General features: G+C 34.8%; 1 protein-coding gene across 6 annotated transcripts in view; it reads right to left on the bottom strand.

The window, feature by feature from the left end:
* Positions 1-25,697, bottom strand: part of LOC108109461 (tight junction protein ZO-1) — a 90,435-nt gene that overhangs the window by 43,667 nt on the left and 21,071 nt on the right. For all 6 annotated transcript variants that reach the window (XM_041819186.1, XM_041819181.1, XM_041819182.1 and 3 more), the window contains exon 2: positions 9,878-9,953. In XM_041819186.1, coding sequence (XP_041675120.1) covers positions 9,878-9,953 — 76 coding nt within the window. The remainder of the gene's footprint in view (positions 1-9,877; positions 9,954-25,697) is intronic.

Below are 25,697 nucleotides of genomic sequence, written 5' to 3'. Positions count from 1 at the left end.
AACTTGAGTCCAATTGCCCGAGAGCATTAAATTAACAATGCAGGCGGGCAAATGGAATGGAATCGATCGGTAAGTCGCTGTCTCTCTCTAAATATATATATATATGTCTTTATATATATATATTATATACTTGCATGTGGGTTGGGAATGGCGCGGAATTAATTAAAACATTGCAGGAGGGGCGAGAGGAGTAGATCTTTGAGATTAAAGAGCGGGAATTCGGGCTATAAATAAATGCAGCCAAAAGGAGAGTTGCATAAATCTCAAATAAATATTTTTCGGTGAGCCAAAGATTGTTTAAATGTGTGGAAAAATTATGCGGGCAGAGGAAAAATATTTGTCTTTGGGAAAATAAATTTCTTTGGAATTTTGAAAACATGTCACTGAATGTGTTTTTTATTTTTAGGGCTTTAGTTTAGATAAATTTGTATAAATTAACATAAAAATTTGTTTACATACAAAAGATATTTTTCGAAAATATTTGTAAAACATTTTTTAATATAACAGAGCTGGATTTTATGCTAGTAATTAAAAAGATCAGCAAAAAAGGAGTTGCTTATATCAGAAATATATATTTTTTGGGCCTAGAAATTGAATAAATTTGTGGAAAAATAAAACAAAAAGAGGTAAAATATAATGCTGAAGGAAAAAATATTTTAAAGGGATTTCTAAAATAGTTTTTTAAACATCTGTTTTGGGGTTTAAGCTGATTTAAATGTGTAAAAAACATAAAAATGAAATGAAATCCTGGAAATTCCTAAGTTTTATTTTCAAATATTTTTGTATTTTTAATCTATGTATTAAACAAATTTATGATAAATATAAATATTATGGCCAACGAAAGATTTGCGTTTTAATAAGGCTATAAAACTATCAATATTTTCCAATTTTCTTCGAGCTTACAAATAACCATTTAACTTTCTACTAAATATCTGAACTTCGAAATGTCAAAGTCAGAATTATCGATAGTCCAAAAAGCAAACTCTACATGGGCCATACATATATATATAAATATTTAGGAATTTTAAACATATTTTTTACATTTCAATACATTTTGTTCATCACCTTAGAATATTTTCAATTTATATTTTCCCAATTAAGTTGCAATAATCTTCAGATTTATATGTTAATATCCCCTTCTAATCACAATATTTAAATCGTTAGCAGCCATCGTTTACCTTTCGCGACCCCAAAGCTTATGTCAGTTGGGAATTTAAAATGTGTTTAATCGATTCGATTAGTGTCACTCGGTGGGATTAATTGAATTAAACTGCAAGTCGCTGCTGCAGTCGCTGGACTATGAAAGCTATGTTAAGTGTAATTGCAAGGCACAAGATGTCAAATGATTTTAACCTCTTAAAAAAGCAGAGAAAGGCAGCTGCAGCAGGAAAGTTTAATGCAGCAAGAAAAGACAAAAGATATAGATATAGATATATAGATATATATACAGCCATGACTCAGATAGTGCGACTAAGTAGCGCTGACAGCTCGTATGATAGATGCTGGCACGTGGTCTTAACTTAATTTCAGGTCAAGAGAGGGAAAGAGAGAGAGAACAAAAAATGATAATTAATTATGAAAATGCTTTGGACATTTGTAGAGTACATATATTTCCAGAAAACAGGTTTCTTGGCCAAGAGTTTGTAACTGGTTCTAGCCAAGATCATACTCTATATGTATATTCCTTAAACCGAACTCTTGTAATCTCCATTAGCACCAACATACTCCCCAGAGTTATGGCCAATAAGTCAACGCCAACATAAATCATAAATCTGTTTTGTTTTCGGGAATAAAATCTGTTTCATAGCAAATACCACAAATCTCTTAATGAGTTTTTCCAAAATCTTTAAAATAGCTGCCTTAAAATGTGGACAAAAGGTGGAGCAACCCCAAACATTGCCCTGCATTTTCCGGCTATAAATAACAGCCGAAAGAAGAAAAATAGAAAACGAAAAACCAAAAATAATAATCAAAGAAAACAAATGCAAAAAAAACACAAAACTTGGCAACCCTTTTGGCCAGCTACAGTGTGAGAAAAATCTCAGTTTTCTGGCAGACAATGAGGCATCTGTTGGCGGTGTAAAAATAAATTTTACACTCAACTACCAAAGAGAAGAAAAAACTGAAATTCAATTTGGTTAGCTGCATTTAATTGCTGGCCATAAATCAGCTGGCAAGACAACTTAACTGGTTTTTTTTCCTACCTTTTTGCCATATGCAAAAGGCGTCAAAATGTCTTCAAAAATATGCCAACAAATTTGGTTAATGAAAACTCATTATTAAAGCTGCCATTAAATACAGGAAAAAGATTCCCCAAATGCTGGTATTGATTTCACTTAATGAGAAAACTGCTTAGGGGCCAAGACTACAGGGGTCCACCCACTTTAGACAGTCTCTGTGCTGGCTTGGAAGACCTCCCGTTGAGGATCTGGAGGAGATCTTCTGGTTCCGGTTTAAACCTAATTGGAACGCCCTAATGGAGTAACAGTCTCACGCTCATGATATGAGTATATATGGTTTATGGGAAAGATTTACTGGTTAATTAGGGTAGGCGTGTGAAGAAAATCGGCTAACTGATATGGTAAATTATCTCAAGTAATTGTAGAGATTAAGAAATTATGTTTTTTGTAGGAAAAAGTCATTAAAGTTATAAAAAGGGGGTAGAAATTAGACTGAAACTTAAGAAAAATAACAATAAGCTGGATTTTTAGGGTTGTTCTTAGAGCTTTTAAGCTCTTAAATGATATTTTTCTTAAGAAACATCATAAAAATTCCTCAAAATAGCAATTAATTGCAAGACTCAACTTTTAAGCTAATCATAATTTAAGCACATTAAGGCCAAATCCAAGGTTATTTCTTGATTATTTCTTGATTATTTCTAAACTGCAGCAGCTGTCAAAACAAGTTTGGCTTTCATGTATGAATAATTTTTCATACTTCTAATAATGTTTAAATACATTTTCTAATTCTTGTTTTGGGATTAACACATCAGGTAGAAGCCATAAAACAGGTAACTTAAAAATACATAAAAACCCCTAAAAACCAAAAACCAAAAAAACTTTCAAAGGTGTTGAAAACATTGGTCACGCAAGCCTTCAAAGTGATTGACACATGTTCGATTCCTGCAACGAAATAATGACCCCACCCCACCCAAACTTCCAGCCCAGAAATCACGAAGAAAATGTGCAGAAAATTTAAGCAAATTATAGCCTCGAAACCCAAAAAAACCAAAAACATGAAACTAAATCAAAGCACATACCAAAAAAAAGGTTGCACTAATTTGCTCTGAGGCCAATTTGTAAACAATTGTTCGGGTTTTTTTTGGTTTTTGGGTTTTTTGGGTTTTTTGGGTTGTACCATACCGAGTAGTTGGCCAATTGCAATTGGCCAAAAGGATTGATTGAGTCATAAATTCGTAGAGAAGCAATCAATTCCTAGCTTTTATTTTTCTTTCTTTCTTTCCCTCTTCAACATCACGATCTCAGCCAGTGGCCAAAAACTATCCATAGAAAACCAGTAGTAGTGGTCAGTGAGATTTGGTCTGTTATTACCATTTGTATCCATTAGCCTGGAGTGGAATCCTTTTCCCCAGTGCCAGCTAGCTCTATTTCTCTATGGAAAGTTAATCAATCTTTGGGACAATTAACCATAGAGAGGAGTTCGAGCCAAAACAGCAATTAGAAAGAGAGAAAACTGTAACAACGGAAAACCAAAGTCATGAACAGCTGCCGAAGATTGGAAGTTGTTGGCCTAAAGGCGGGGGTTTAAAATCGGGATCGCCATCAAAGAAGCTGAAGCTGAAACTGTAGCTGTAGCTGAATCTATAGAGCCATCTGCGACGCGTGTTGCCAATTTATCTTCTGACCAAGCAGTGATCCAGCTGGGGGATTTGCTCTAGCATGACTCATACGCCGTGGATCTAAGCCAGGCTAATCCTGTTTTTTCTTTCTCTTTGCCCAAAAGGCACCCACCTACGGCGGAGCAAGCTGCTCTAATGGAGACTGGCTTATGTTTGTCTACCACTTACAAAAAAAAAAATAAAAACTAGGGAAATAAACTCGTAATTCACTTCAGTTCGGGATGAGTTTGAGTCCGCGTTGCAAGTCAAATGGCTTTAAGCCACCGTTTGCCATTAAGAAAAAGTTATTGTTAAAACATTACTTTTTTTTTTTTAATTTGATTCCAAGTTTTTATTGCTCTATTTTTATTTATAGCCAAGTTTTATGGCCACAATACGTGTAATTTGAAAACTGTAAACTGCAGTTTTTTAAGGCTTAAATTTGGAATTTACTTTCGTATTACTCACTGATTTGGCTTGGAAAGCTTTAAATAAAAGTCTACCCTTTGTTATTATAATAACCCGGATCAGCATTCAATATGCCTAACCAGTGATAAAGAAATAAGTAACAGAACCCCTGAATAAACCCCTTATGCAGTAGTCAGTCGTTGACGGGTGCAAGGCATACAAATTTCGCCATAACTCACAAGTCTCTCTCTCTCTCTCTCGTTCTCCCTCCCTGAGCTGGCTTTGTTTATAAACTGGTTCAAAATTTGCACGTCTTTGGCATATAAATTCAAGAAAATAACCGAAACTGCAAGAAGGAACTGCCAGCCAGGCCAGGCTAACTTGTTTATCTGTCGTTTTCAGCTGGCTAAAAGCTAAAAGCTGAAAGCTGACTGCTGGCCAAGAGCGACCTGTACTCCTCTAACATTTCCCCTTGGATGATTGTCAGACTCAACGCCAACAGCTGTCGTGCAAGTTTGTTTCCAACTCTGAAGTCGCGGTCCCACTTGGCTAAGACCAGTGTTATATGGCCAAACAGTTTATAGTTATGCTTTATTGTTGTCTGACTTGGCTTGCCCCCTGCTTTGACTACATTTCATGACGCTCACGTTGGCTTAGCCTTAGCCTCTTCTTCTTTTTGGCCTTTTTCTTTTCCCTGCCTATGCTAATTTCACATATGGCCAACGTTTTCTGAATTTTAACTTTTACTTCATTTAATTCTTGTGGCGCCTGTCGTGGCCCTAACGGTAATGTCGGGAAAAACTTAAGGGGTACTTCCTTCTAAACTTTTTGACTTGGCAATCGCACTTTGATTTTCTTTTTTTTCTTTTTCTTTTTCTTTTTCCAACTCAACTGCAATCTGCATAATCAACAGCTTTGGAAATGCGACCAGCAATTTAGGTGTCAAGTGAACTAAAGCTGCGAGTAACAGAAAATTTTAACAGCAAACCGAATGAAAATATTCATAATTTAGAAGGTAAAGGTTGGAAAAGGGTATATAGGTTGTGGGTTAAGTATGTTACTTGGAAATAAATAGATTTTTAAGAGGTATTTAAAGAGTAAACTTCAGTGGGTGAGTAGACAAACCTTCTTAAGTCATAAATTTTAAGATATTTTTAAGGTGATAAGAAAATATTAAGTTTTTCTCTTAAAGGGCTAAACTAATATCTACTAAAATTTAATATTAAAAGAAAGTTTCCATTACTTAACTCAGTTTTCAAGGTGACTCTAAAACTTGCCATATTCATCCCTCAACAGCAACTACCATCCCCTCTTTAGAAACCTAATTAACCCATTAAGTACTATGAAAATGAATAAAAGTTTCCCAGTTTTTAGCTTAAACATTTCCTTGTATATCTTATAACGCATATACATTTCCACTTCCATATTCATTTCCATTTTTCCATCCAACAAGTTGAGAAACATAACTCTGACACCACCTAAAAAGGCACCAACGCGGTCTCCACCTCTTAATTTACTTGTCTCTCTTTCGGTTTTTGCATTTCAACTTGGCCAAGGCTCGTGCCACATGCCCCCGCAGGCCATAAACGTATATTTTTTTGTTCGCTCTTTTGTTGTTGTGAAAGCGTTTTAAGCCAAGGTGTGTATAGAATTTAAAAATAAAATAACAAAACATTTTGGCAACTTCGACCTGTGCCTGCTGTCTGCCAAAAACTTGCATTTAATAATGGCTCATAATATTTGTAGGTGGTCTAGGCCAAAAAATCAAAATCTAAGTTTAGCAAAAAAAATAGAGCTCTGGCAAAACGCCCACAAGTTGTGCAAACTGCATGCGGCTGCACTCTGAGCCATTTTTTCCATCATCCATTAAAAAACCATAAAATATATTTTTTCTGGTCTCAGCTCTGCTCTTTGATTGCATTTCAGTGGGGGTTTTGCAATCCAAAATCCGATAAAGGATAAATGTTTAATTAGAGCGCAAAAGTGGGCAACCTCCTCCACTAACTCCCCTGCTCTTTACAGCTCAAAAACAATAACTTGATTGTCTCTTTTTCACATATTAATTTATCATTATAAATAGATTTATTGTCTTTACGGTGGCTTGACAAAACAAAAGACTTAGGCGACAAACTTGTTTCTTTGTCTTTCAGTTAGGGGAAAATAAATGATGGTTGTTGTAGTTTTTGTTTAGTGATTTGCTAAGATTGCAATGTTAACTGGGCCGGAGATTTGGCTTTGATGGATCTGTGAGATGGGAGGGAGTTTAAAGGGTGGGGTTAGTAAGTGGGAGTTATAAAGGTTAAAAACTGTTTTAAGGTGAGTCCAGCAAGAAAGTCGTGTTAAAAAGTTGTTTAACCTTTAACTAAAACTAAGTTTTAAGTTAAAGAAAGCAAAGAATATGACTGTCACTTTATAGAACTGTCTTATTTATCACTAACTTCCTAATAATTTATAACTTACCCTTCAAAACCCCACCAAATTAGCTAATCTCTTATCTCAGTTACTAATTAAATCCACTAAGTAAATCCCCCAATTTGTTTTTGCCCTTTTAACCCTTCTCGCAGACCTTTTCAAAAAGCTGTTTTTTATAAACCGTATTTATTGTTTCGTTTTCTTAAATTTCCGACTCTGCTTTTGTTATGCTAAAAACCAATTGGTGGCCACCTTTTGGTATTTAAACTTGACTTTAGCCAGCGGCAGCCTAAACAAACTCCTCTCTTAATGTTATTAAATGCTGCTTGTTGTTGTTTCTGTTTTATTTGTGCTCTTTTGTTGTTATTGTTATTATAATCTGTCTGTTTTTTAGAGTCTCCCATCAAAAGACGTCACGTAATAGACGACGATCACTGGTTACACCTGTTTCGGCGCCCGTTTTTTTGGTTTTTCTTTTCGTGTAATGATATGCCAGCAGCAGCAGCAGCAGCAGCAGGGTTACACGTTTTCCGGCTCAATGAAAAGTTCATCAAACGCATTGGCATGCCGCAGAGAGTGTGGCTGCCGCACAAACTGTATATTATTTGCAAAAAGTATGGAAAAGCTAACATAGCATTTTGATTTGTGGTTTGAGGAAAACCCATCTAACAGCCGGGCATCCTTTAAGCTCCTCCTCAAAATCAAAATCAGCAATTAAAAACGACAAGTGAAAGTTTCCTACGATCTTTCGCAATCAAATTTCCAATAAAACTTGCTTCAATATTCGCACGTTTTTTGTGTTTTTTTTTGTACATTTTTTTTTTTCCTAAATGCTAATTTAAATGCGTTTCGTTGGGGCGACAAATTGCCAGCTGAAATCGTGCGTTCGCTGAACTTCATTTGCATACCTGAGCTGAACCAGTTTGTATATCAAACGTTAACGATTTAGTCCGATCAAAAGGTCTTCGGAATGGAAAGTGAAACTTATCCCAAAAGAAAGTGTTGCCTCCCGCACCGTAGAAGAGGTCGAAGATACGCGATGACTGTTGCCTCATTAAGTTGTAGGAGTTGGAAATGACTGGGCTGTTTGTTCAATTTGTTTATTTATCTAAATTCAAATGCATTTGATTAGTCCGCAGAGATAATATTCTAATTATGGCCTAGAGTCACGCTAATGATGATGATTTAATTTATGGCCAAGTGGTTGGAGTTGACTTTTAACCTACGCCAAGGCGAAACTGAATAACTTTTTAGGGCTTGGCCTGAAGTTTTTGGTTTATGGCTAAAGGAAATGTCACGCCTACGCGAAAGTTTATCTTTAAGTTTTATGATAAACTTTAAAGTTAGTTTTAAGCTTGTTTGTTTATAGTTTAAGTCCATCTTTGGGAGACTTTTTCTTGGGTTTTTGATTGGTAATAAAAATATTTCTTTCATATTTTATATTTCCATCCAAATTTACTTAATAAAATGAATAAAAAAATCTTTAATAAACTTCTTACACTATTTAATAAAGCTCGTTAAGGCTAAAAACGTTTTTCTTTCCATCATTTTGTCGCTTCGATCTCGTTAGGTATATTTGAACCCGTTTTTTACCTTCGATGTTTGCTCTTCCCAGGCACCACTTCCACTTCCATCGCCCAGTGAAATTGATATAGTATGGGAAGTTAATTAAGAAGAAGTCGCCGAAGAAGTGGCAGACATGGGAACTTGTTTTCTGATATTGCATCAATACGAAACCAGAAACCAAAAAAGTGCCAAAGCCAGCTACCTGCCTGCCTCACTGAATATCATAATTTAATTTAAAAGTCATTAAACTTCAAGAAATCAAATCTCAACTACATATCAAAAGTTAACCAACCAAAGGCTTAAAAAATATATGTATAAAAATAAAAGAAAAACTAAACAAGAAAATCCCGCAACGATAAGGAAATTATGTATTAAACACATTGACGATTGGACAGGCCGCCACCGCCCGTAAAACAACATGATCTCGGGACAGTTAAAAACAAAAAAACAGCTAACAAGTTGCCACAGTAAAGAAAAAAAAACGAAAAAAAACTATAAAGAAAATCTCACCACACCAAACGTTTTTTTGGCGGCTGTTTAAGTGAATTAAAAATTGCGCAACTTTTCAGGGGAGTTACTAAAAAGAAAAACTCAACTTCTGCAGAAACTTGCCCGTGTTCATTGGCCATATAAACGGTAACAACAACTTCAATTTCAACGAATCGGATACGAAACGATCTCATGGAGGAGACACCATGTTGCTTGCCACATTTTGTGGCCAAGCTGTCGCTCAATTGCAATCCACAAATGGCTTAAATGCGCGCTCATGACCGCAGGCAATAAAATAATTAAGACGAACATAAAAAAAATGAAAACTAAAAAAATTGCCTGCATAATTCACACTTCGAACTTGCTCTCGCAACAGGTCCAAAATGGTAACTGGTCTCCGCTAAGGTTTAATGAGGCTCTTTACAGGTGAGAAATTGCAGATTTATGAGGGTTATGAATGGGAAATTGATTTTTCAACAAACAAGAGCTTATTATTTGCAATTTGTAATGGAAGTTAAATTTTAGTTAAGGAAAATCTCAAAGATTAAAATTATTTTAATAAAAAAAAAACGTGGGAAAAGTATTTACTTTTATGGAAACTTTTCAAATGAACCCAATAAAACCTTTATTTTTATTTACCAACAGGAATTTACCTGCATTAAATTTATTCATCGTTTAACCCATTAAAAAACCAATAAATACCAAACAGCTTTTTTTTTTACAATACCCATTCGATGCGAAAATCATTAAAATTTCATCAAGTAATCGGCAAATTGTAGAGCAATCAACCTAAAACAACGATAATAACACCCAACTGTCGTTGCAGTGTTTTGTCAATTTTGAGGATTGGTCAACGTGGCGTATACACAATTTGCACAATCAGACACAGCCAGACTTCGAACAGCAGCCAAGCTTTAACTACACAACAACACTAAAATTAGTAAACAATTATGGTTGTTTTTTACTGCTTTTTTTTCTTCAGTTTTGGGAAATCGCAACAAGTTAATTCTCCACCCAGTAATTGGCGGTGAATAAATTTCAGCTCGTAGGGCGTTAACCAAGGCAGGGAAAACTCGCCTGGCCAAGCTGTGGTAACTGACATGGTAATTCCTTTTCATTGCAATAAATAAACTTAACTTTTATGGTTTTCTTTTTTTAACTTACTTGTCAATGTAATCGATCGCCTCGATTTCCTTTTCGATTTTATCCCCCTCGTGGCTGTCCTCCATATTAGCGGCATCTAAAAAAGTTTAAAACAAAAAAAAGTACAATTAGTTTACACTTCAGAATGTATTTATGTTAATGTAAATAGTAGAACGTTGCATAAATTATAGTTGGCTGAAAATTTATGAGTTGCATTCTCGGTAAAATGGTAAACACATGTCACATCCAACATGGCCAACATAAATTATAATTAGCGTGGCAAAGAAACAAGAACTCACGCACTCTACTATCAAAACTTAAGTTTTGAAAAGGAAAAGGTGTACAAATAATCCAGTTTAACCTTAGGATATAGCTATATATATATACAATATACAGACTTCTGCAGACATATAAATCGTTGTTTGTGGCATGATTTACGAGACAGCAGCCGCTATGGCTGAGCGAAGCATATAGATCACTTCAAATGTCAATCAACACTGAATACATACGATTATAAAGAAATCGGATGGGGTATATATATATCTCTTATATATATAAACTCACATATGCTTTGTAAAGACAGCCTGACAGACACTTTTATAGTGAGATCAAAGTGATAGCTTGGCAAAGAATGAAAATGAAACAAACACGCAGGGCGGCAAGGTAAATAAACTTTACAAATCAAAACGAACAATAGATACCCTTTAATCTTTTAAGTGGTTAGATCAAAACTGTTTATTATTACATTTATTGTTAGCTTTGATGGTGTTTTTGGTTGGGTTTATAGTAAGTATTGACCAGAGGTAAGTAACAGCAGATAAGTTGGCTTTTGGTAAGCTGCCTTTTGGGAATGCAAGATTGGTTTTCGGTTGTTATAGATCCCCTAAAATTCCCGTAATACTTATACTAAGTTAACTAAAACTTATATATCTTATTTGTTACTATATAACTTGATATATCTGATACTCTTTTTCCGTCCCCCTTCCCTGTTCCCAATCAGTTTTGTACCACCTTTAGATCTTATTAGTTATCAAGCTACTTTCCTTATCTAACTTAAACTTTCTTTAAATAAAAACTAAACTAAAATATATTATAATAACTTTCCATCAGAGTATCTATTTTCTCAAATACTCCCTTTAATCCTCAAGTTATCTCCCAACTTTAACCCACTAAAACCCACTGTATTTGCCAAACACTTTATAAACTCCAGCGACTTGTCCAAATCTAGGCAAGTCTTTTAGGGGAGCGTCACTCCGAGACAGACACTTCAAGTTCAATTGAAAAAAATGCGGCAAAAACGTTAAAGCCAAGAAATGAGTTTAAAGACCAACCGCATTGCCAGACAATGGCAACTGGCAAAACACACACTCAAAGGTAAACAGATCGAGGCTAGGTCTTACCTGATCTGTTCCGATCTGATCTAAGCCAGCTGGTTGCTATAGTTTTAGACAAGTTTTCTGATTATATATATATACCATATATATATATATATCTACGACTGTGTCTCGATCGTGTCTGTAAAATAAAACTCCAACCGAGAACTCCAGACACAAGTCAAGTCAGCTGAACTCGCGCGGTGCAATTTCATGCATGCAAATTAGTTTTTCAACCTGTTGCAATTTGCTATAACCCCTTTTGGATATATATATATATATACCTATATATAGTAGTAGTTCCCAGGCGGAATGCTAATTGGAAAGAACGAGAGAAGAGAATCTCTCTCTCTCTCTCTTTGGAAGGGCAACTCATGAAAAATAGTTCACAAATTATAATAAGTTCGTAGGTACAAGTACAAGAAGCTCACTCGTGCATGTCCTAGAGACATGCGTGAGAAAATCATCGCAGAACTTCTCACGGCTATGGCAGCAACAGCAACAGCAACAGCAACTGCAACTGCAACAGCAACTGCAAATTTATGCAACGCCAGAAGCAGCAAGCGGATGCAAGCAAGGTCTAGGCCAGCTCCTGATGGACATTCCCTGATTTCAGGTACTTGTAAATTACTCCATGTCCCAGATGAAGATGCTTTGAAGGCCTATGTGTGGCAAACAATGTTTCTGCCTGTGTGACCGCAGGCCGAGTTTGGCACGTTTTTAGGTTGTTGCCTTTCTGTCAGCAGGAGATGTGGCCAGAGATCACCATGGAATTATGTTCTAAAATGTTATGATCAGAGGAAAAGTGTTGTAATTGAGCCGCAAGCGATCAGAAGGTTAAGCACAGCGATTTTTATTGGCCATATAAAAAGGTTTCTGCCATTAAGAGACTCTCAGCTGGATGTTTATTAAAATCTTTGTCTAGCTTTATTTCTCTAATATTGTTATTATGAACTTTAATTACTTAATTTTAGTTCTTATTTTTAAGTTACTCCCTCCACACCTTCTTTATTAGTGACTTACAGTTAACCCTCCATAAATGGGTTAAGGTTTTATAGCCCAACTCATTATTCTGCGGTTGGTCTTGGATGCTTATAAAAAACGAAACTTCACGCAAAACTTCAAAGATTGCCCGTGATTTCCTAGCCAAAAAAACAGTAACAAAAACCAACCAGAATTCCTGCCGCAAATGAATGCAAATCAAACCGTTAGAATAAGCTAGAAATTACAAAAAAAGAAAGATAAATGTCTGAGGCAGCAGGGAAAATAAAAAGCGGAAGCGGATATATCTTAGCCAAGTTACGGCAATTTGTGGTTTTAATAGCTCTTCCTCGCTCCATAGACAAAGTCCCAGCAACGGTTTTATGGGTTCTGTAATTGAGAAGCCAGAACAGGGCAACCGACACCTCATGCCGGGTGACAAATTGTCAGGCGGGGGGGAAAACTTAAAGAAAAACACTAGCACTTTTCACATCTCTCCAGCATCGTGACGAATGCTGGCCAATAAAATATGTTAAGTATATTTTTCAAACCAGAAAGAGACAGATAGCTAAAAAAGTTGCGGTGGCTGCACAAAAGAGTTTGCCATTACAGAAAAGTGAAAAAAATGTTTCCAATGGCTGACTAAATCAGCGTGGGAAAGTTTACACTTTCAAAGGCTAAGAAAAAGGGGGAAGATCTCCAACAATTATCATAAATTTCATTTAACAAATTAAATACAATTGGCAGCTAATAATAAATATGGTATTAAGGGAAACATGAAACGGCAGAAAGTCAAATATACAAGCACTTCAGTTTGAACTTAAACTAAAAACCAGCCAAAAGTCACACAAAAAGTGAAGTAAAAATAAGAAAAAAAAAAAGCCAAACAATTGTCGCGACAGTTTTAGTCGAGTATCAGGTTACCACAGACAGTTTTATGCTCAAGAAAGGGATATATATATATATATATATATCTGAACACTCAACAACAATTACAATGTTTAGGGCTGAGAGAGAGAAAAGCCGCAAGTGACACAATTTGTTTGTCTTTGTTTTTCTTTCCAGCAGCTAAGACTTTTCAAACGGTCCCCCCCCTTCAGGCTGTGTATGTATAAAAAATGATATTCAGCTGATTTTCAATTAAATTGAAATTATGTAATGTCTGCGGCGAAGTTGCGAGTGAGAAACGAAAATGAAAGTAGGGATTAAGTGCGTGTGATATATGATATGGGATTGGGAGTTGGGTTTGAAGTTGAGTTTCGGGCTGGAGGTTTGCATATGGGAAAGATATTACTCTGGGAATTTATTTGGCAAAGAGAAAATGTGCGAAAAATAATCAACAATAAAATAAATAAGGTAAAGCTTTAAGGGTATTTAAAAATAAATAAAAAATGTCATAAAAAAATATACAAATTATCATAAAAAGAATTTTCAATCATAAAAAAAATCATTCATAATTGTATTTAGCCAAGAAAATCATTAAAAAACAAAAACTAATAACATTTTCTATTATAAAAAACCAATAATTACCACTTAACTTAAAACCCAACACTTTTACTTACTAATCATCAATCACTTAACTAATAATCATAGCATAATTATCTCATTAAAAAGACAAAACAAAATGCACAAAAATATTTGAGGAATGTCATAAAAAAGAGCATGAAAAAAACAGCTTTGCAGCTAAAAAATTTTCCACATAACTTTTCAAAATGAAAATGATTAAAGTGATGCTTGAGGCTGCGCTATGTAAATATTTTTCAAAAGCGGAAAACGGAAAACGCACGCTTCAACGATTTATCAATGAAATAATGACCCCCCCACCCCTCTCCAGCGATGTCAGTCAAAAATTTATATTTTTTTTATCTCAAGCTTAACATAAAATTTCACAGAGATTAAAATGTTGGCGAGGAAAAGTGTTGCAATGTCAGAGTTGTGCCACCGAAAATGTTTCAACAAAAAAAATTGGGGATTAAAAATGAGAAATACAAATCGATTTTTGTTGGCTGACAATTAATATGGTTTATATATAGACACAGGGAAAAATAATGCTAAGAAGTTTTTTACTTTAAACTAAAAGTTAGAACTTAATAGAAAAACTTAACTAAAAAGCAATTTAAGGCATATTTTTTGGTTGATTTGTTCCATAAACTATCTTTAAATCTCTTAATTATCTTTGAAAAACCTAAAAGTATACTTATTTTCTCTCTCTGTAGCTTTACTTACAACAATAAGTTCCCTGTACTGACTGCCTGGCCGTCTTGGCCCTGACAGTCATCAATCTGCGTCATGTTAATCAATTTTATTAGCATTAGATTCAAATTTTGTTTCTTGTCTTAAGTTTTTTCCCTACAAATTTTTTCAGATTCCTTTTCAATTCTAAACCAAAAGTGTTCGAGTGTTGTAGCACTTTTTTTCAAGTACAATTCAAACTTTAAAAAACGCACAAAAAACCCATCAAGAGATGAAGTTGAAGTGCCCTCGAGTGCGGCAACTCATCAAAGTAACGAATGGAATTATGAATGAGTTTTTTTTTTTTTGCTTTTTCTAATAAAGATTGAATGAGGAGTATCTCTTCTAGATCTGCCTGAATGACAATGCCGATTTCTTGAATCTCTATTTATAGGCGGCTTCTATATTGAAGGTCATTTAGGCCTAGGCTTAGGAGGTCTATAATGGATCTTCCAAAATCAAAAAAAAAAGCGAAAACATAAAAAATGGTAAACTTAAAAGTGGCGATTAATTCGATGGCACTTCCATATTTGTAGGCATATAATTTTGAAGAGAGACGAAAAACAAAAACAATTTACCGAAATTAAAATTAAATATATACCCAGGCCATAATAAATTATATACAAATTAAGTCCGGGGCCTTAATCTTTGTGTGGGTTTTTAACTTATTACGTTTTGGGCTTACTTTTAAAGGAAATCTAACTTATTATTTCGGGAACCATAATTATTTTTCAAAGCTTACCAAATCTGTTTTTGATACTCAATATTAATCTTTAATTAGCTTAATTATTAACACATTTTGAAAGTATAAACTGGAGTTAAGTAGGTAAGTAATATTTCCGTTTTTTGTTTAAAAAAAGTTATGAAAACTTTGAAAGTTGGTTTAATATTTATAGCCTCTTATTAGCCATATAAGCCTATAATTTAACACTCTTAAACATAAGATTTTACTCTATGTTTTTAGGAATATTAAAATTTAACAACATTTTTGTTTAAATTGCAGTTTTAAAGTAATTTCTTGGCCAAAAAAGCTGCCTTGGCGTTTAATTTAAAATCAGCCATTAAGCTTAAACACTTTCCTCTCTCTCTGTTATAACATTTATATAGCACTAAAAATCTGAACAGCCAGCATTAAATGGAATTGAATTTATAAAGAAAAGATACAAAAATGGAAAACAAAACTCAGCCATAAGCGTTTTCAATTTTTTCCAACGACATCCTCCTATCGAGTTTAAGTGGAATGAAATTTGACTGAGACGCAGATGCACTCAAGCGAGTGCATTCAAAGGAGGGGGGGAGAGGAGTACATATGAGGGGTAACAGAAGGAAAGGAAGGGCAGCAGGCCAACAGCTGCAGACGACAAAATACGAATTTCGCATATTTGACTAGAATTTGCAACAAAATTCGCCCAAACTTTAATATGGCAGACGCAAAAAAATAAAACTCAAAAAACGAGGGATGTGGATGTGCAGGTCGCTGAGTGTGCGAAATGAGTTGCCAAAAGCAGCCAAGGGTTGCAGATTCTACACTGAAAACAATTTGGTATTACGCTTTATGGAAATTATTTTTCTTACAATAAAATATGTTTTAGATTTTCCATTTAATATTTTCAGAAAATATCTTCAAGGTAATAAAGGTTTGCCATCCAAAAGATCTTAAAAGTTTTTTCTCCCAGTACCCTTGAGAGTGACATCCATGAGCCATAAGGATGTCGGGGGAGTATCAAATTTCCTTGCAAAATCATAATGAAAAAACGTTATTTGCCATTGGGCTGAACGAAACGAAGGGCTGAGAGGCACCTGCCATATGGCCTTTCGTCATGGAGTGTGCGTGTCCTGTCCCTCCTTACCACTCCTCCTCAAACTTCCACCCTTTCGAATATAAACCCTTTGCAAAGGGAAAAGCAAAGCAATTACAAGTACAAACACAGGCCAAAACACTTGTTGTACTGTCAGCTGTCAATAGCACGAGCCGCCACGAATTGGGTTCCATTTCATAAACCAAAGCAGGAGGAGATTTCAGAGTAGATTTCCCTGGCAATTGGGGAGATTTTTATCTAGCCTAAGGCATGTTTGAGGCTGCTGGAGACTGAAGAGGATGATATAGGAGGGAATATGTTTCAATATATAGGATTTAATGTGATTTAAGGCATTAAACTTGATTGATTAAACAGTTTTTAAATCAATTTTTAATCCAATTAAGCCAGAAAATATATTAACAGCTACTTAAGATAACATATAGAGGGAAATATGGCATATTTAAGTCATTAAATTTGATTGATTAAACAGTTTTTAATGTAATATGCCTTGTAATTACTTCAAAAACTATATTAACTGTCATTTAAACTTAGAATCCGATTACCTTAAGCCCTTGGAAAACTAACTAACTATCCCATTTAAGCCTCCCCTAATGAAGATCTTTCACATTGTAAAACCTCATTGCTCTGCCTGCCCCAACCCATTAGTAATTGTTATAAAGAAATCATGTTGCACTCACTTAGCCAGACTTCTCACGCAATTATCTCGCTCCCCTTTCTCTGTAGTAAGTTCCCTCTCCAAGTGGCTACTTTCAACTGCCATATCTCTATTGCAAAAAAATATAAAAAACTGCAGTAGAATGTTTAAAACAATTATGACAATTCTTAACCCACTTTTCAGTGCAGTTCCGTTCGGTTTTCCCCTTTTTTTCCTCCCCCCTCCAACTTCCAACACAATTTCTACGCAATTTACGCGCTCAACCTCAAAAAGCGAATTCCAAAACTCCAAGTCGGTGCCATCATCGTCATCATTGTCGTGTCTTTAAAAGCAAATTTCCCCGCTAATTGCATTGTGTAGGCTAATTTTTTTCTTTTCAGTTGCATTTGAGGAGAAAAACTGGAACGTGCGAAGGCCCTGAGATATGTAGAATAGGGAAAACTTAGCATTAGAGAGTTCGTTCCATTGATCTGCGGTTCAAGTTTCTTCCAATGAACTACTGATTGTAATTAAATCAACAGCAAAGTGCCGCCAAAAGTTGCACACGATTCGTGCTGAGCAGCCAAATAAAATAAACAAAGCGACAAAAAGGTGAAGTAGGTTAAGTAAAGTAAAGTGGTTTTCCAAATGCTCTACAAAAATTATGAGAAAAACTTATCCGAAACTAAGTAAGATCTTTTCCATCAGGAATATACTAAAAAAGTGATGTAACAACCTTGGAAAACTAAAGAAACTTTTACTTTTCATTACCTTTAACTAATATTTAAACACCATTACTATACCCCCTAGTTTATATACCCCCTTAAAGAGCACCAAAAAACGACACCAAATTGAAAGAGAAACGTTTTACGGGGACAGCAATTATGATGGCTGCAGCTTTTGGCGGCGTTTTACGTTGGCCTGACTTTTGGGTCTGACTTTGGTGACTTGGTAATTGTTTGAGTTAATTGCACTTGGCCGCTTAATTGCAATTCAATTGTCATGCCACCATCGGAGTGTCTAAGTGTGTGCATATAGAAAAAATCGTGTTGTGTTGTAAGATGACTGCCACCCAATTGAAGGTTAACAACACACAAAAACCGACATCATGACGAGTGTCTCCTCCGTATGTGACTTTGATGCATCGTTTTCTATTGAATATCGAGTGCAGGCCATAAATATGTATCGGTTATGTACATATATATCCCAGTATATATATATCGTTACATCTTGCCTGCTTAAATGAGTCTCAGTGGTATTGATTTTTTTGTATTTGAATTTTTGCCTTTGCACATTACGAATGTTTACGGCAATCACATGGCAAATTTCATTAGAATTCCATTGTTCAATTAGCTTTGAATGGTTATAAATAAACGTCTAATGGGATTTATGAGAGCTTAGCTAATGTAAGTTGATTTCATGACAGATTTTTTCCTGGAAAAATTTAATATATAACAGATTTCTGTATACTGAAAAGAGCGAACTTAAAAATGAAAAGTAACAAATTGTTTATACACCTTGAAACCTAATTACTTTTAACAGCTAAAAACCAAACTTCGAATACAGCTTCCAATTTCTCCAACACAATCCCAAACATCTTAATAACAAAAATCTTTCCCCAGCTTTCATTTCAAATTCAAAAAGTATCTCACTTTTCCTACTACAAACATTCTTTCAATTCCAACACGAATCTCATCAAACACTTGCCAAACGATTGTGACAAAGTGAGTGAAAAAGCCAACTTGTCACTCGGTTTGCAGGTCAACAATTGACTCGAAGCCAGATCAAAGTCTTACCAATTACTAGCAGTGAGTAACCAACTTAACTTGGAAGATGAGGATGCAGCTGGGGGAGAGACTGCGAAACCAGTTAGTACGCATTCTGAAGGCGATTCCTTGGAAAATCATTAACGTGTTTTAGGCATAAATAATTAAAAACTCAAGCAGCAACCATGAAAGCTGTACAGACTGTAGACTGTACTCCGTCAACGTCTTGTTTGTTGGCCAATGGGCAACGCATCCACATCCTGGTGGTGGTTGGCTGAAAGCCTTTCAGCAGTGCTAAGATACAAATGTATCTCAAAGCTGGTAGATGTTGCTCCCATTGCAGCAATTACAAAGATGAGATAGATGGATGGATGGATGGATCGTAGCAGGCATTACGCTTGTCAATATGATGGGAATGTGTGCGAAAGTGACATCCCGTGCAGAGAGATAAATTTTAGACAAATTCAAGCAAATTTTTTCATTAAAAATTCATGAAAAAATATTTTCGATTTTTTAAAACACATTTTATATCTTCAGATCTGAGTTAACACAAAGTTGAACCCACTTTTTCTCTCTGTACTGATAAATCTCAGATCTCAGCTTTCAATTTGTGAGGTCGCCGACGAGAAAGTTAACCTCAAAGTCGGGTCTTTAAGGGAGAGAGAGAGAGGAGCCTCTCCACAATCGCTGGATATCGCATTTCCGGTGCGGTTATTGTGGCAATCATATAGGAAAATACAAAAAAGGAAAAAATGAAAGAAAAACACACACAGGAAAGAGCGAAACTGAATTAATGACACTGCAGATTAACATCTCATAGTAGCTACCAATTGATATAATTTATCTATTCTGGTAGGGTAGACTTGTCCCAAATATTTATAATACCACTTAGTGCCAGAGTCTAATGCACCAAATAAATCAATTCAAATATTTAGCATTCGTTTAGCACTCAGATACAAAGATACAAAGCATATATATAGAGAGGCCATATAGCCATTCTATAGCTGACTCACAAACTTGTCTTTTGCACGCTCCCACATTTAATAAATATTTAAGCGTTTTTAATCTCAACAGACTGGGGCAAACATACACAACCTGATCTGCACGCAAAACCGACAGCTACTGTGTTCAGCTACACAGATTTGCTTACCCTTATTTACAATTGTCTATACTCTATACTCTATACACACTGTACTATACTATACTATACTATATCTCAAACTGAACATCTTGAAGTCGAAAAAGTCCAGGGAGCGCTTGCACAAATATTTTCCTTTCGTGGGCTGCGAGTGAGTCGAGACAAAAGTTTGTACACAAACTCGTATGACTAAAGTCAAGTCAAATAAATGGCCAATAGAGTCAATAGATAAATCTTTTTTTAGTTTTAGTACTTGTTAACCAGGTGGTCTGGTAAAGATATGGAAAATTTTGGAGTGCTTAGTAAAGGAAAAAGTTAAAAGTTAGTCAAGAAAATACTAAAAGTCTTTTGGTTTTGTGATCTATGAAAGGATATGAAAGTATTTCCTTAAAATTTCATATTAAAAAATGTTATTTATAAAGTTAACAATTTATTATTAACTACTACTAATGACATCTTTCAACTTAAGTTAAAATTTAAACACAAAATACCCCAAAAATATTTCCCTAAAAGTTACAAGCTTTGCAACTTAGCCAATCGACCTTTAAAATCTTTCATTTTTTTTTTGCATAAAATTTAAAAAACAACCCGAAAACCAGTAACAACATTAGCAAAACAACAACAACAACAACTGCAAATTATTTATGTGGGTGAAGTTCTATGACAGACCGACGGCCACTGGCGTTGTGTGTTGGTTGTCAGACGATTGCCAAAACTGATTTTCAAATTGAAAACCCAAAAAGCCATACAAAAATAAAAGAACTGCTGAATTCAGACAGCGGCACGTTTTGCCATATAAAATGAGAATAAAAAACACAAAAAAACAAGCCATAAAAAACAATCAAAATCTAAAAGAGAACTTCTCAGATGGCGGCAAGCCGAGACATTCAAATGAAGTTGAAATAAAACCCAAAAAAAAAAAAGTTGTAAAAGTTGGGTTGGCCTTTCGAGGGATTTAACACTTTAATTTCCTTTTTTTTTTTTTGCTGTTTCTTTTTGCTAATGAGTGGAGTTTCAGTTTGGATTTTCTGGTCCGTGTCTGGGCTAATAAAATTTATGAGGTGTTTTGTTATGTGTTAAGAAATATTCTGTTCTGGCCAAGAGACGACTAGCCAATATATGAGGAAGCGTGCTCAAGAGGCTTTGCATGTGGCTGGAGACCAAATGACGATTCATTAGCTTGGGCTTAGGCAAATTATATGATCGATGTCGGTCGTGTTTCTCTGGAAATCACGTAAGCTCTATTAAATAGTGACTCGAAACAGGATTGTCTGGTTTTGAATTTCACACAAAATACATTTTTTTTTTACTCTTCCATGAAGAAATATAAGAAAGTGTCAAATATTTTTGCTATGCCCTTCACAAATTATAATAATTTTTGAAGATTTCAAGGCGTTGTCACAGATTGCTTTGGGTTAACATAAGTTATAGGCAGTTAAGACGAGCCTCCAATTTTGTTAAAAAGGTCATGGGTTAAGGGAGAGCTAGCTTAAGTTAGTGAAAGTTTTTGAAGCGAATTTTTTAAACGTTTTTTAGGAAATCTGTTTGAAAATGTTTGCTTAAGAAAAAGGAAAGATAACCATAAACATAAGTATTACATAGTATTTTGATAAATATATGATAAGATTTTTATATATCAAATTAAAACCACTAATTAGTCCCAAATAAGCTTTTAAACTGCTTAATCTCTTGCCAAAATGTATAAATATATTTCAGAAAAGAACAGCTTAATCTTTCCCGCTAAATTCTGCCATTTAACATTAGCATTTGCGATCCATAAATCTCATTATATAAATCTTTTTCAGTAGCTGACAGAGTACGTGATCTGAAAGCCCAACTGGAATTCATAAATTTCTTAGCTGGCCAATTCATAAACAATAAACTCCAGGCAGAGAAGTTAACTCTGAATATCGGATCTCGGCACCTGAATTGATATATCAGTAATGGTACCAGCCACACCTGACATCTTACAAGCAACATACATATATAGTATATAGTAATGTCGCCTGTAATATAATACCCGAAGATAACGTGGCCACACAAAATAATAATAAAAAACAATTTTGTATGCCAAGACCGTAGCGTAATAATATTATTTTCCTCTTTTTTTATATATTACATAGCTTGAGGCGGCAAATTGCAAAGCAATTATTCGAATCACACGTTTGCTGGCGTTGGAGGTGGCAAGAAAAAAAACGGCAAATGTTTTGCATCGTTGCACCTGAAAAGGCGTCACAAATATTTACAATCCCAGCTTGGCAAAAACAATATCCATGATGATAATTCTGATGATGTCATTTTTTAGCCCATTCATTAGGGCCATAATGAAGATAAATTTGATTTTTTAGATTTCGTCGCCTTTGTCTTAAGCTTTAGTCGGCTATTGGCTATTTGCCAAAAACTTAAACTTCGGTTTATGGCTTGGTGCTAATAAATATAAAACTGATTTTGGCCAAAGTTGTTTTGGGTTTCTGCGAGTTCAGAAATCGCAGAGACAGCAATTTTTTTGAGTACCCTTTATGTGAATTAAGAAAAGGTATATGCTTTCCATGGCCAGGAAAAATAAAATACCAAATTTGTTTTCTCTTTCTGTGAGTCCAGAAAAAGGAGAGAGTCAGCAATATTTTTGTTACCCTGCATATGAAAAAACAAAGAGTATATGCATTCTGAGGTCATTTTGTTTTAATAGAATTATTATTTTCACTCTTTAAACCAGGGGTGCTCAACCCCCCTCAGAGCCTGAGCTCTGAATGCTCATTTGTTTTTGTAAATCCTCGCTGCAGGCTTGCTCGCCTATAAGCTTTGAGCGCTCCACCAACAATTTTTCGTGTTCCTCCTTTCACCTTATTCCGCCGTTATCTCCAATATAATTTGTTTTTGTTTTTTCCTGGATCATCCACGAACCCTTGCACTGGAATTCATTCTAAATAACTTATGTTTTGCGTGTGAGTATTAAAGAAAGTGGTAAATTTTGAAAAAACAAAAAAGTGTTTTTCTTTCTCTCAGTGGACTTTTGCAAAGCAACACAAAAGCAACACTACATATTTCCACGTTTTCTTGTATTTGGGTGAGTAAGTTCTCTGCCGTATGACGAATTTGAGCTAAATAAGGAATAGCTATGTGAGGACTAATATAAGGTACTTCATTGTCTTTACCATTTTATCTCATTTTCTGACTTTCTGGTCAACAAGATTTTTGGCAAGACTCTCTGGCGCCGTTTTTTATCTTGTGTATTTGTTTTGCTTTCAGCTTATTTTTTAGCCCATCAATTATTTTGCGGTGATCAACAATATAAACATAAAATTGGCGCAGTGTAAATACTCAGAAAACCAAATAAAAACACATAAATAAATAAATAAATTGACTTGCCTAAGCGGAAAATCAAAATCTGCAAAGTTGTCAATATATTTACAATTTTTTTTAGGTTTTTTTTTTATTATTTACTTTTTAAGTTTTTTACTGCTGACTTTGCGCAACGGCACAAAAAAGCGAAATATTTATAATTTTTGGTGTTTTTGTGTGTGTTTCTCTGTCTAATTTTGCCACCTGCATTTTGACATATTTGGTGGGTTTGGCTAACTTGGCTTGGTTTTTGGTTTTGGTTTTGAGGTGGCTCTTGCCAAGCGATTTTGGCCAATTGATGAATTGGTTTTGACCAAATGCGTTTTAGCAATGGCCAAGACAGCCAGCCGAAAAGGGTGTCTCAAATTGGTCAGAAATGATTTATTAACGTGCTCAGTTGTTTATGTCGTCTTAGGCCAACCGCTTTTGGTCAAAAGCAAATTTGTTATTTAACAGGATTTTTTTCTTCTTTTTTTTGTTTCTTTTCGAATTTCCAAATTGCAATGGCAATGCGATCCATTGCAATGCGCTATGCGTGTAAAATGTTTGAAGCCAATTTGACAATTTTCTTGTTCAATTTGTAATTCCAATTTTACAAGCCAAACGAACAGCCAACATTTTGATATAGTTATTAGATATGGTTACGAATTGCCTGGCTGATCATTTAATTGTTCGAGTTTTATATGGCCAAGTTGGTAATTTAGACATGGTTGGAGTTTTTTTTGGAGTTTCGTAAAACCCAAACAAATTTGAAACTTAATTTTCTTGGCTTTCAGCTTCCCAGATAGACAATTACTTATATCCTTGTTGGCTTATTTTTCCCATTATCTTTATTTACCATTTCCCTTTCCATTCTCAGACAAAAAACACGTGCAAAAGCACACAAAAGAACCTTAAAAAACCACAAAGCAAAAGTCTAACAATAAGAATCATTATCAAATAGAGGGAAAAAGGCAAAGGCAAAACAAAAATATCATAAATAAATGTTCAAATAATAAAAAATGGCAACAACAATAGCCATGGTAATCAGAAAGCCGACACAAACAATGGCCCAGAACGACTGTTGGCCAAAGGTTTTTGACATCAGAACGTTGGTTAGCCACCGCCAAAACGATTATAATAATAAAAAACCATTTCGAAGGCATTTCCAGATTGACTTCTGTATTTGGCTTTCGAGTATTGTAAAGCAATTTGGCTAACAAATTGCTTGGTAGCTATGAAAATCTATAAAAATGCAAATTACAAATTGCAGATTTTTCAATTGAATGATTAAAAAGTATCTATAATTTGTATCTATTTTGGTGCAGTGATGATTTATAGAGGATGTTAGACATTAAAAAGAGATTTCACAAAACTAATTACAACTTCTGATTGGCAAAAATTTACTGTAAGCAAAAGGCCATTTACGCTAGCTTGAAATGAGAAGTTATAGTTGGTAATAAATGTTATTTAAACGATAAATTCTACTATAAAATGGTTTATTGCAAAATCATTAAAACGTTTTTTCTCAGAATCTTTAAAAATTCAATTGCAAGTCATTTGGGCCAATAAAACTTGGCTATTACCAATCACTCAGCAAAGAAGGTTCGTGTTTGGCAACTAATATTTACGCATTCTGCATACGAACTATAAACCTAACCAAGATCCGTGTTATAATACCCTCGTAAACCTTACAAATAATCAATGCTTTGTCAACGACTTAATCACCTGACCATGATACGTAACCATAAAAATGCAAATCAAAAGGAAAACCTTCAAATGACAGCCAAGAAGAATGGCAAATAGATTTTCTATATAAGTTACAGCTTTAAAGGGTTTTAAAGGGGTTTGTGAAGAAAAGGTTTAAAAAAAGGTAACTAACTTAAATTGTCTTAAGAAGATGTAAGTTTTTAAGTCAAATTTTAAGTTTTTATAGAGACATTAAACATAAACTCTTAGTTAGATTTACTTTTCTATTAACAATTTATCAGTTTTTAAACTCTAAGCACGCTTTTCCAATTATCTTTTTAAATACATTTTAATACAGTTAACGGATATGAACTAAATACGCTGCCATTCAGGTTTTTCATAATGGAAAAAAAAGAAGAAAAATTGGCATGACTTTCAGTCTCCTTCTCCCGATGCACGCGTGCCGCCTTTTGGACTTGGTACCCAATTGGCCTCCACCCAATAACCACTCCCCCCGAACTTATTCAATCTTGGCTCAATTGTCTGCCTTCTTCAGCTCCAAACTCCCCCTGCTGTTGCCCCTCATCTATCGATGACTGCCAAAGATCTCGGGGAGTATTCAAAGCACGCGCGTTTACAAATTGAAAACTTGTTAAGTGCCAGGCTTGACTTGGCCAAGACAACAGGTGAACCGGGGCCGAATAGATGCACTTAAAAAACAGCTAACTACTATAGTTTTGGAACAAAGCCATAAAAGTTTTGTTGGCTTTTTTAAAGTTAAAAAGAAGTAAAAAAACACTACAAAAAATCATAAAATTTCGTAACTTTTGAGTTTCAAACTTTCTTAATAACATTTCTCTCACTGTATCTGTTTGTTACTTGACTGT

Source organism: Drosophila eugracilis, unplaced genomic scaffold (genome assembly GCF_018153835.1).
Source record: "Drosophila eugracilis isolate 14026-0451.02 unplaced genomic scaffold, ASM1815383v1 contig_47, whole genome shotgun sequence".
NCBI classification, from domain to species: domain Eukaryota; kingdom Metazoa; phylum Arthropoda; class Insecta; order Diptera; family Drosophilidae; genus Drosophila; species Drosophila eugracilis.
The sequence above is the reverse complement of the archived record's forward strand: the minus strand, read 5'-3'. Positions and strand labels throughout refer to the sequence as shown.